Genomic DNA, 12,852 nt, shown 5'->3' on the forward strand with positions numbered 1-12,852 from the left:
CCTTCGATAGCTCAGTTGGTAGAGCGGAGGACTGTAGATTCATAATGTCAGAAATCCTTAGGTCGCTGGTTCAACTCCGGCTCGAAGGAGGTGCTTTATGTTGTTTCCAACTGACAAAACAAGAAGCCGAGATGGGTTTCATTGCTTGATATGTTCAGACAAGCTTAGCTTGTCCACATCCAGCGCTAGAAGGTAAAACACAGAGACATGTTCTGCTAATTCCGTGTAGTTCTTCTGCAATTATTTAGAAGCTGAGATGGGTTTCTTTGCTTGATATGTTCAGACAAGCTGAGCTTGTCCACATCCAGCTCTAGAAGGTAAAACACAGAGACATGTTCTGCTAATTCCGTGTAGTTCGTCTGCAATTATTTAGAAGCCGAGATGGGTTTCTTTGCTTGAAATGTTCAGACAAGCTTAGCTTGTCCACATTCAGTGCTAGCAGGTGAAACGCAGAGACAGAAACATGTTCTGCTAATTCTGTGTAGTTCTTCTGATATTTTTTAGAAGCTAAGATGGGTTTCTTTGCTTGATATGTTCAGACAAGCTGAGCTTGTCCACATCCAGCGCTAGCAGGTGAAACACAGAGACATGTTCTTCTAATTCTGTGTAGTTCTTCTGCAATTATTTCAAGCAGGTAAGTCTGACTTTAGTCAACAATGAACCAGTTTTAAACAAGCATTTCCACAGTGTAATAAAGGTTTCTGTTATGTCCATGTCCTTGTTATTGGGTGTTCTCAAAAGTGATGCGTTCCCTTCGATAGCTCAGTTGGTAGAGCGGAGGACTGTAGATTCACATCCAGCGCTAGCAGGTGAAACGCAGAGAAAGACATGTTCTGCTCATTTTGTTTAGTTCTTCTGCAATTATTTAGAAGCCAAGATGGGTTTCTTTGCTTGAAATGTTCAGACAAGCTTAGCTTGTCCACATCCAGCGCTAGAAGGTAAAACACACAGACAAAGATATGTTATGCCAATTCTGTGTAGTTCTTCTGCAATTATTTAGAAGCCGAGATGGGTTTCTTTGCTTGATATGTTCAGACAAGCTTAGCTTGTCCACATCCAGCGCTAGAAGGTAAAACACAGAGACATGTTCTGCTAATTCCGTGTAGTTCTTCTGCAATTATTTAGAAGCCGAGATGGGTTTCTTTGCTTGAAATGTTCAGACAAGCTGAGCTTGTCCACATCCAGTGCTAGCAGGTGAAACGCAGAGACAGAAACATGTTCTGCTAATTTTGTGTAGTTCTTCTGATATTTTTTAGAAGCTAAAATGGGTTTCTTTGCTTGATATGTTCAGACAAGCTGAGCTTGTCCACATCCAGCGCTAGCAGGTGAAACACAGAGACATGTTCTTCTAATTCTGTGTAGTTCTTCTGCAATTATTTCAAGCAGGTAAGTCTGACCAGTTTTAAACAAGCATTTCCACAGTGTATTAAAGGTTTCTGTTATGTCCATGTCCTTGTTATTGGGTGTTCTCAAAAGTGATGTGTTCCCTTCGATAGCTCAGTTGGTAGAGCGGAGGACTGTAGATTCATAATGTCAGAAGTCCTTAGGTCGCTGGTTCAACTCTGGCTCGAAGGAGGTGCTTTATGTTTGTGTCCGACTGACAAAACAAGAAGCCGAGATGGGTTTCATTGCTTGATATGTTCAGACAAGCTTAGCTTGTCCACATCCAGCGCTAGAAGGTAAAACACGTAGACATGTTCTGCTAATTCTGAGTAGTTCGTCTGCAATTATTTAGAAGCCGAGATGGGTTTCTTTGCTTGAAATGTTCAGACAAGCTTAGCTTGTCCACATCCAGTGCTAGAAGGTAAAACACAGAGACATGTTCTGCTAATTCCGAGTAGTTCTTCTGCAATTATTTAGAAGCCGAGATGGGTTTCATTGCTTGATATGTTCAGACAAGCTTAGCTTGTCCACATCCAGCGCTAGAAGGTAAAACACACAGACAAAGATATGTTATGCCAATTCTGTGTAGTTCTTCTGCAATTATTCCCCCCCCCCCCCGCCAAGGGCCCATCACACGGGGAGCAACAGCTGGCGCCCGACCCCCCTGCCTAGGGTGGAGAGGGTGCAGACCTGCTCCCGCACCTAGTCAGGCCACACTGCCCACAGTGTTCGGAGGTGGAGCGCAAGGCTGCTCCTGAAGAGGGGCGACGGATGCACCTTCTGCCCCTCAAAGAGGGCGAGGTTCCGCGCCCTGTACACAGCCTGCCTCACCAAGGCCAGAATAGTGTTCACAGTCCGTGGGCAGGGTGACCTGCCCCCCTTGGGCAGGCCAAAGAGGAGGGTCCAGTACAAGTCCTGCTCTGATCCCGCAGCCCACGCACATGTCCGGGCGAGGAGGGAACACACCTCCACCCAGAAGGGGACGAGCATGGGGAACTGGAGGAACATGTGTTCCAATGTCTTGTCCTCGGCCCTGCACAACATACACACCCGTGGATACCGCTCTGTGTCAATATGGTTCCAGACAACACCCGTGCAAATCCTCCGATGTCCGAGCTTGAACTCCACGTCGAAGACCGCCGGCCCGGCGAAGCGGAGGTCCACCCGGTGATTGACGTCTCTGAACTCCTGGCCAGGGAACAGCCGTCCCCACGCCGCCTCTGCCGTCACGGGCCGCCAGACTCCCGCAACCAGGGTGGCGTTCCACTTCTTCGCGGTCATGAACTCCGGCGACATAGGGGGGCCATCCCCTGCCAGGTGGAACTCCGGGAGGGAGACGTCGGGATCACCTGCCTGCCCCGCCGGGCTGGGCCGCAGGTCCCCACCGCAGAGCCACAGGGCCAGACCTCCCCCAGCAAGCAGCCTCTGGACCATCTTGACCCTCTGCACCCGCCACACCATACCCAAATCCTGGAGGTTCAGTCCGCCCGGTTTAACCAGCACGGCATGAGCCACCTGGCTCGGCTTCCCGCCCCAGATGAAAGCACGGGTGACGGCGCAGAGGCCCCGCAGCATGAAGGCAGGGAGGTCATGGACTGCCAGGGTGTGCAACACAAGCAACAAACAAACAAACAAACAACACTATAATCTGCACCGAGCACTGTCAGGAGCCTGTAGTTGGCCAAGTCCCGCCTGTCACCGGCCCCCGTGTAAATGAGGAAGATGAGACCCTCAGCCATAGCACCCGGCAACTCACCCCTCCGCCGAGCTTCCTCGAAGACCAGCCGCTCATGGTGGACCCGGTAGAGCTCCCCAGTCAGGCCATCCAGCCCCGGGCTCTTATTCAGCCCCAAACTCACGTTGGCAGCCTCCATCTCCTGGAGCGTGAAGGGCGCGTCACAGGCCTCCCGGTCCTCCGCACCCAGCCAGACATCTACAAGAGAAAGCAAAGCATCAGGGCACGCGGCCACGTCAGTGTCCAGGGCGAAGGCGCGGGCGAAGTGGTCCCTCGCCACTCGCACCACCTCCTGGGCGCCACCCACCACCGTGCCATCAACATCAAACACCTCAATGATATAACACCTGGACTGGCGGCGTTTCTCGGCAGCGAGGAAGTACGCCACGCAGTCCTCCCCTTTAATTAAAAGGCTCGCCCTGCTCCGCACGGCGGCCCCCCTGCATCTCTCCCTGGCGAGCTCGGCCAACTGGTCGGTGAGGCTGATGCTACGAGCGTGGCTCCGAGCGGGGTCGGCAGCAAAACTATGCGCCTCGTGTTCAAGCTCTGCCCGCAGACCAGCCTCACGCGCCCTCCCATCAGCAGCCCTGGCCCTCCCACATATTAAGGTGGTTGACCCCCACCCACCAAGCCAGCACATAGTCCACCAGACAGAGATCACAGGAGAGGCCGCCGACTAACGCTACCAATGCCTGTTTAAAAGGAGTCTGACAACAGCTTGGCATTTAAGCATCACACCCCACCCGCCCTAGGCCCAGGCCAGGCAGAGGCCATGAGTAGACGCGGGCGCCCTGGTTCTCAACCCTCCATGCATCCACCAGGTCAGCCTCACGCATGAGCCGGTACAGTGCCCGTCTACCGCAGTCAGGGGCCAAGGGCCCACCTCGGCCCTGGTCCAACACAGTTAGGGGGGTGTTAAAGTCCCCGACCCACAAGCAGTTGGCGCTGCACCACCGAGCCAGCCCCTCGAAGAAGGCCACCCGCTCAGCACCGTCAGTGCACGCAGCCCAGACTGAACTCCCGCACGTCCGCAAGGAAGTCGAGGACCAACACTCTGCCGGCCTTGTCGCTCCACACACACACACAACATCAGTGACCCCCCCATTAATATCCGCAGGGGGCGAAAAACCACTCGGGTTGGGGGGGGGCACCCGAGTCCCTTGGCACCGGCCCCGGCTTGCTGCGCTTTCCTGGCGTCTATCTCTGCGGCCCTCTTGCACCTCATTGCCTCGGCCTTGGTATCAGCCATGTCAACCTCCTAGCTCCCCCAAACGGCTCCAAAACTGCCGTCTGGGGGGGCACAAACAACAAAAAACTGTCCAGAGGGAAAAATAGTCCAAAGTAGAGAAATCCATCAAACAAAACTGCTAAAAACACCAGAAAACACGTGAAAACGATTGTAATATAGGAGCTCCAAACAAAGACACCTATTAGGCCTATTTATAAGCTGAGATGGGTTTGTTTGCTTGATATGTTCATACAAGCTTAGCTTGTCCACATCCAGCGTTAGCAGGGCCCTGTTTCACAAAGCAGGCTTAACAAACTCTGAGCTTATCCCTGAGCTCTAGGTTGATTGAGCCTGAGATGGGAAACTCTGAACAGCTGATCAGAATTAGTTCAATCAACTCGGAGTATGTTGAGCCTGATTGAAGCGCGTGCTTGGGGATGAAAATAACCCATCATCAATGGAGCTCCGATACAGCGATTCACCATGGAAACGTGTAATTGAAGGCAGATCCGCCACTTTAATCGGGTGGAGCTAGAAAAATGAATGCGTGCCAACGCGGACCATGATTGGCTATAAAACGCAGGAGGGGAAGAAGGATCAATGCATTAACATTATTAGGCTACTATACAGCTTTGCTCATTCATCATTTACCAGACTATCATTCATTAAGGAAATTCCAAAGTGCTACAGCCCATTACATTCGATTTCAATTAGGAAGGCTATATTTATAAGCTGTAACTCGACGGGACAAAATGCCGGTGATAATCGGCTACCTAATTATGAAAATAGATCAAATATAAGACACATGACACTCATGACCTGTGATTGTAGTCACAGTCACACCCAGCAAGTTATCTTTTGCAGTGGAAAATGTGTCTATGGGTTCAAAGTGACTGTGAAGTTTTAGACATCTATTTATTATCATTAATTAAATCTTGTTAATTTCGTATTTTATTACTGTAGTCAAAACACATTCAGACTATCAGCAGGTAATGAAAAACTCACTTTTAAACCTTATTTAGGCCTGTTTGTTTCAGCTGCACCACAGTCATCCTCACTCAGAAATATTCACATTGTCTACAGTATGATAACTACGATAGGAATGTTCAATCAGTGCAACTACAATATGAATGATTACTCATGAACATCAGGAAAAACGAGGAACAATCAAACATGTCAAGTCAGAGACCAATTTATTATTTTAAAGCACAACAGTACAACACAAATGGAGTATCAAAAGAAATGTCAAATCTAGTGCTTCACATTGTTGTGGTGCTGAACAATTTATCTTGATGAAATGTATTAAACGAAAATACATAACATATTTTGACTCAGCACATTTCAACATGCATCTTTTTTAATAAATGTATAATCTCAGGTCCTGGAGGGCTGAACATGGCAGGATTCGTGTGTAAAACTACTTGTGTGCATTAGATTCACTCTCAGCAGTGTAAATATTGAGTGACAAACACGTAAACATTTAATCATATGTATCGACTCCTACTGCGTTACCGTTTAATCATGCTGTGTTGATAGTGTTAATGTTATTATTGCGTGTAAACGACAATGACTGAAGCGACACCGTGTCAATGTAGATTTTTCTGGATTAGATTTACACACTCAAAACCAAGGCAGCGACTTTTAAACCCAATTAAGACTCAAGTCCCCTGAGCTCTGGCGTGCAAATACTGGCTTTCCAATGCAAAAATTACTTAAAACTCTAAAATAAATATTAAAAAATTAAACATTTATTCGTACAGCTTCAAAAAAAAAACGAAATAAAATTTTTGCGTTCCCTCTGACGTGTAACTACCATTCAGTAAAAGCATTAAGATTGACGTCACAGACGAAAACGAGGCACAAAGATGAGCTGCTCGAGAAGCTCGATTATCACATTAAACATCTCTGCTAACCAGCATGCAACTCAAGATGTAAGAACACTCCAGCTCACCTTGACTGCACCAGCTTGGAGCTTAAAGAGCCTACAGGGGTCTGGAAGTTTACCCAAATTTTACAGTCATTCACGGGCAGATCCTTTTTTTGTTTTAAACAAGGATCATATGATGCAGCTAAATTATATTTTCTGTAAAAATAATGGGCTAAAAGCTAATTCAGTGTCTACTCCGTTTTGCCAGGTTGAGAAATATTAAATACATTTATTCAGTTTGGGTTTTTTTCTGTGGGTTGAACGCAGTCAAATTCAAAATCAGCCTTGAAAGGATGGGTTTGGATTTTGTCACGTTTGTCTTAAACTATTCACGTGCTACATGTATGTTTAAGGAGTTGTTTTCTTTAATCATCCGTCCTGTTGCTGCTCTGCAGTACGATTTGTGGATTAATCGATTAGCTGCAACCATTTTGATATTTGATTAATCGCTTTGAGTCCCTTTTTAAAGACAATATTAAACTGAATATATTTGGGCTGAGGACAAAACAAGACTTTTGAGGACGACACCTTGGACTTTGAGAATCACTGATCGACATTTTTCACAATTTTGTGGGCCAATCAAGTAAATGATTAATTGAGGAAATCATCAGCAGATTAATCAATAATGAAAATAATAATAGTTAGGTACAGTCCTACTTTGCAGTGAAGCAATTCCTTTCTGTGGACTAACCAGCGCTGCAGCTAAATATAGTGATTATTTTCTTGATAAATTGTATGTTCCATAAATGTCACAACTTCACCAAGCCCAAGCTGACTATTTGGTCTGAGCAACTATCCAAAGATATTAAATTTAAAATCCTAGAAGAAACCAGCAAATGTTCACATGTGAGAAGCAGAAAGTTTTGGATAATTTTGCCCAGAAAGTTTAAACTTAAGCTTAACACTAGAATGTGTTTTTGTACCGGACGAGGTCTGTGAATTTGTACCCCCATTTTTTACAGTGTAGTCTGTGTATGAAGGTATCAGTCAGGATGAAGAGAAGAAATGACTACAGTAAACAATTACTCATTCAGCGTACATATAGCACGAAAATCTCGTATTAAGACACTAATGTAATCTGTGTGGGACTGCAGAACATAAACTCTTTTCAGGTTGGCTTCAGTTTTTTGGTCCCAGCAAAGTTCTGCAGTCATTTTACAGTTTTTGTCAGATTAACAAACTTTTCTAGACGTGGGACACACTTTATTAAATCCACATTACTTTTCCAGGCCTGAACAGGAACTCTCGGTAGTACTTGATTGAATCTAAAGGCAGCTGATCATGTGACACATCAGTTGGATTCCCGGCTGTTAGACATTGGCTGTGGCTGTAGATTTTTGGCTCCTTTTTCCATTCACTTTGGCAAATAGTTATTATTTAAGCGGTTTTAAACCCTAAAACTCATGTCTGACTGCTGAGGAAGTTGATGAGGACATTAGCTTTTTTTAAATCTGGCCTCTGGATGAAAGTTTACCCTAACAGATGTCACAGGATCACTGTTCACTGCAGCAGAGGTGAGCTGGAGGGCAGCGGGCGTCTCAGTTAGAAATGTCAGCGCTGTTGTTGCGGTTGCCACATTTGTGGTGGATGATCAGCAGGACGACGCCCAGGAAGAAGCAGACTGCGCCCACGGTGATGTAGGCGATGCCCAGGAACGGGTTCTTGCCTCCCATCCAGGAGATGGTGCTCAGGATCATCCGCTTCCTGCCGTCGAAGCTGCGAACAGGGTAATCTGGGTTCAGATGGTTAAAGATGGGAACAACTCTGAACTCTCAACTTTATTTTTTCCTCCAGCATTTTCAGACCAACTTCAACATGAATTCAGAAGTTTAAAGTTTAGCCGGCCAACTTTTTACTGTGTTTTCTCTGTTCTCATTTCTAAACTTGACTTCCCCCGGATCTTTAAATTGTCTAATGTAGTGTGTACGGTATCACGTTGTGACTTTAACATAAAGGATACTGTAGACGACCTCCAAGGTGTAGTTCCCTCGTGGTAGAGTTGGAACCATGTTGTTGTTAGCCTTATTGATGATGCGATAGAGTTTGCGGAAGGTTGGCAGGGCAGCGGTTCTCATCCACACGATAAAGTCCTCGTTGATGAAGCCGTTGTTGTTTGGATCAGCGTCCAGCTCGTAAACAGGCCTGCGCCAGTTCACCGGCTTCGTTGTACCTGAAGTAGAAGGATAAAATCATTGGAGATAAAGTGAAAGTCTAAACTACTTGAATGAGTCCTTACTGACAAGTGATTCCTGAATGTTTACCAATGTGTATATTTAAATTGTCTGCTATCTGTAGTTCATCTTGCACTGCCTGCATGTGTGTCAGCTGATACATATGCACAGTATGCTCAAGGTTGAACTTGAATAACATATTCCCAGTGTTTCCTCAAGAGTTTTGTCCACATGTGGAACAACATCCAAATGCATCCTAATTTTATCCATTTTGGTTCCATCCGATATGTAATTGCAGGCTTTCTTGCTTTCTCCAGTTAGTGGCTCTTACAAGAAGTTTTGTTTTTGTCTTTTTTATGGTCAACAAATTCGACAAAAATACCAAAAGCAACAGTGTGTTAGTTTATCTCAAACCCATTGGCTCCTACTGAATACCAAAATCTTTCAAAACAGCTCACAATCAAATAGTTTAATATCAAAACAGGCTCTGTAATTCCCTAAAACATCTGCTCGCTGTGGTTTTTAACCAAACATTACTCAAGTAGGAGGAAAGAGTGTTTTTGTTGGGAACTATTTTCAAGGGTGGATTCATCCACATCTGACGCTCTAGTGCCCCCCAGACAAAGCATAGAAAAAGGAGCATAGAAAAAGGCGGACCCTCACAGCCCTGTATCTTGCCTGCTTAGTTTCACTCAATTTCTGAATCTATGGATTCATGTAAATGTTATTTGATCCCACAGACAGCCAAGATAGCCTAATATTTCCACCTCCCACTTTAAAAGACATTTGCTCTAGTGAGTGTTTGGGGCCGCCTTACAGTGTATGTGGGACTGAGTCAAAATAACCTCAAAAATGAAGAGAGGAAAAAGAGATTTCAGGCTTTGGACAATACTTTTTAGTAGAATCGATTGTTTCATGGAAGAAGTAAGAAAAATATAGAATATCTCCATCAGACAGACAATATGTAAAAACCTGACGTTAACCTCTAATTTACTGGTCAGGCTTAGCGCTGACTGGTTGGTATCCAAACTAAGCAGAAAGGTTAGTAACAGGTACACAAATGGCTGCTGCTGATACCTTGGAAAGCTGTTGTGAGGTTTGGGTTGTTGACTCCAGGGTTCTTGAACTTCACATGCTTGTCGGTCCACCAGGCGATGCCTGTAGTCGTCAGAGGAATCGGGATCTTTGTGCCGTTGGGATCGTTGTAAAAAAGCTCCAATGTGTCTGCCATACAAAGAAAGACAGGTTAGAAATAATTCCTTAAATCATTTTGATCATTTGTGTTGTGTGTGGTCAACAGGGCGGGCTCACCGTTGAACATGCTGTTGGCGATGGCCCCACATGGTGCAATTGGCTTGTTTTCATTAGTAGCGTACGGCTCACACTCCTTACTGGGTTTCTGTGAACGATGAGGATGAGAAGGAGACTAAATATAAAATGGCACGGAGTGCTGGCAGCATTTAGAGCTGCAACAAACTGTACTGTAACTGTGTTTCTGTACAAAATCACACCCAACTTATCAGCCTAACCCTAACCCTAACCCTCACACACAACAGGGACTTTAAAATATAAATAATAATGTTGTTATGCTGGCTTCTTTCTTTATATGTAAGATCACATATAATACCATTTTAAATTAAATATTGTCGTGCTGCAGAGTTGTGCTGGCCTACACATCATATTCTACAGAAAAAGTTGTTGTTTGGAACATTTTCATATGTTTATCACTGAAAATTTTAATAATGGTCCTCCCTCTAAAATCACAATTGAAATATCAGTCAAAATAATTGCAAATTAGAATGCTACTTATGTGGTTTTCTTACTTTCCCTTTTTCTCTTCTGGCATTCCTCAAAATACAGTTGCTCAAGCTTGGCTGCTTAGGGAAACCTTCAGACAGATTTGTGTGGTTTGACGCTCGACTAAAAACTGCCAGTGCAGCACAAGTGAAAGCAGTGGATGCATTTGTTAATTTAATACGATGCATCAAATTCAGTCTTACTGCATTAAGCGAGCACTGAGTCAATGTTTCCTATAAAGAGAGCTATTCCCACTGACTGACAGTATTTTGTCAATACAGACTTTATATTGAGTATATCAGAATGACAGACTGCTTAGCAACAACGTTCTCTGTGCACTGAAGTTCAGCTGATGCTTTAGGATTTATGCTTCTGAAGCTGAAATCTCGTGCAGAGCTGCCTGGTGCAGCTTTAACAGTGTGATAATGCATTTTCATTGGTACAATGTGTTACTGAAGCAAGTGATACCATGAGGGAGACCGTGTCTCCATTCAGCTGGCTGTCATCTCTTGACTTGACGTAGCGGCGGTGATTTTGGTAGAAGTTGGAAAGGCCGTAATACATGAAGACGTTGCTCTGTTGATGAGGATCAAAGCATAGTTCAAACTGGCTTTGTGAATATTTATGAAAAGTACAATGGAAGTTTTAAAGCATGCAAAAACATGTTTTCTTACTTCATATGGCTGCTCCAGGTAGAAGGGGATTGTGCAGGTACAAGGCTTTGTGCTGTTCCAGCTGAAGTTCTGGGCACAGTTGAAGCAGGGGCTGTACGGGTCAACTCCAGTGTAATCAATCTATAAGCAAGCAAGCAAGCTGAATCAATTAAGCGCTATTCAAAACAGTAGCTACAATGTGCTTTACACTAACTATCAAACCACAAAATCTCAAGGAAAAGACATGCTGATTATTCTATTATGAGCTTGTATGGTATGGACACGTGATCAATGTTAGTAAGTTACAATTACAGAGATTATATGTCAACTATTAAAAGCAATATAAATAGGCAATGCTGGCAGCAACAAGTAATGAGATAAAACACCTGATCAAAATGTCTGTTGTATTACTGGCAGCACCAGTACAGATTATTTTTAATAACTTTTATTGAAGTGAAAGCTGATTTTCTTTTGGTCACAAGTTTGCCGAATTCACTCGTGGTAAGTAGAGATTCAGAAAACGTTTAAGTTAAAGTTACAGGAGGCGTGAAAATTGGCCGATATGCAAGGTTGGAATAAAATGCACACTTTTTTGTATGGAGTTTGGCGTGAGCGGACTGACTGTCCATCCAGCTCCACCGGGAATATCAACACTACATAGAGTCGCTGTGTCACTCTGCAGAATAGAGTTATGGTTTCAGGGTGAATCCAGGTGTCATCCTGTCCTGACATGCCCGTATAACGTGACTTTACCTCAAACTCCTTGATGTTGTTGGACGTTACGTACAGGCCGATGCCGATAGGGATGAATATGAGTCCGATGATGAAGAAGGCAGGCAGCACGGTGCCCGCGGTGAGGATGGGCTGCCAGGCGGGCAGCCTCTGCTGTTTAAACGCGGTATTTTCGGGCTTCTTGCTCCGCAGAGTCCCGCCACCGGGCCCGGTCACGGTGATGTGCCCATCCTCGTCTTTGGCGTTGTAACTAGACGCCATCATGATCGCTGCTCGAGATTTCCGAAGTTGTTGTTAACGTTTGTCAGCGAACGCCGCGTTAGCTCCCCGACTGTCACCAACCCGTAACGTTAAACACGCCACATTTAACGGCGCTGACATGTGACGGACGGTGACCTGAACTGACAAACTATGTTGTCATTTGTTTTTGGTATGCATTTACTTTCATCGCCACCAAACGGCTACCTGAAAATTAAAGCTACTGCCGTCTGCTCCTCCAGGAAGTTTACAAACAGCGCAGTTGAACGCAACGCGCGATGACGTCACTGATTTAATCATGAGGGTGGTCGTCGCAGCTTCCTTCACGTGCTGTCGGGAATATCGGAAAGCGGTTTGTGTTGGAAGACTAATGAAAAGTTATTGACTTTGATTGCCTTAATGGAATCATGAAAAATAAAAGCAACATAGGGAAATGTTTTAAAAAAAGAAGACATTATACAAGTTTAAAAAACAGTTAATTTACCTCATAAATATATTTGTATACCCATAATTCTAATGGGTTATGAACAGTCAGGCTTTCCACCTTGCATTGTTTGCTTTTTTTGATTTCCCATCACTCAAACCAGTCAAACATACTATATTTATCTCCTCTTACTCAATCATCACCATGAATCCAGATTGTTTGTGCTACAATCTTTGTTAAAAGTAGTCAAAACAGCAGAGAAAACTTATTTCTCCTTACTTTTAAAGTCTAGGATCAAACACAGCAGCGGCTTTTGGTATTGTTTTCCAAACCACTTACATTTACATTTATTCATTTAGCTGACGCTTCTCTCCAAAGCGACTTACAATTGCTATATATATGTCAGAGGTCGCACGCCTCTGGAGCAACGAGGGGTTAAGTGTCTTGCTCAGAGACACATTGGTGGATGGGTCACAGTGGGGAGTTGAACCCAGGTCTCTCACACCAAAGGCATGTGTCTTACCCATAGACTGTATATAAAAAG

General features: G+C 44.7%; 1 protein-coding gene and 1 non-coding gene across 2 annotated transcripts; one reads left to right on the forward strand and one right to left on the reverse strand.

Annotated features, from left to right (window-relative positions):
• trnay-gua lies at positions 1-89 on the forward strand. The gene is given in 2 exon segments: positions 1-37; positions 54-89. It is a non-coding gene; the product is annotated as a tRNA-Tyr (tRNA).
• A 5,433-nt stretch (positions 90-5,522) lies between these two features.
• LOC119884628 (cell cycle control protein 50A-like) lies at positions 5,523-12,146 on the reverse strand. The gene is made up of 7 exons (XM_038695011.1): positions 11,648-12,146; positions 10,916-11,035; positions 10,710-10,817; positions 9,756-9,843; positions 9,522-9,668; positions 8,234-8,443; positions 5,523-8,005 (listed from the first exon to the last, which is right to left on the reverse strand). The coding sequence occupies exons 1-7, from the start codon at positions 11,888-11,890 to the stop codon at positions 7,812-7,814; spliced, it is 1,110 nt and encodes a 369-aa protein (XP_038550939.1). The 5' UTR covers positions 11,891-12,146; the 3' UTR covers positions 5,523-7,811.
• Positions 12,147-12,852: the final 706 nt, after the last annotated feature.

The sequence above is a fragment of the Micropterus salmoides genome, unplaced genomic scaffold (genome assembly GCF_014851395.1).
Source record: "Micropterus salmoides isolate LMB-PRFRI ecotype aquatic unplaced genomic scaffold, ASM1485139v1 Ms_hic_scaffold_3597, whole genome shotgun sequence".
In the NCBI taxonomy this organism is placed as follows: Eukaryota; Metazoa; Chordata; class Actinopteri; order Centrarchiformes; family Centrarchidae; genus Micropterus; species Micropterus salmoides.

Coding starts and splice junctions, on each gene's coding strand:
- LOC119884628 (XM_038695011.1), bottom strand. CDS start 11,890: ATGATGGCGTCTAGTTACAACGCCAAAGACGAGGATGGGCACATCACC. Junction 11,036..11,647: donor ACAACATCAAGGAGTTTGAG/GTAAAGTCACGT, acceptor GCTTGCTTATAG/ATTGATTACACTGGAGTTGA. Junction 8,444..9,521: donor CCTCACAACAGCTTTCCAAG/GTATCAGCAGCA, acceptor CTTCTACTTCAG/GTACAACGAAGCCGGTGAAC.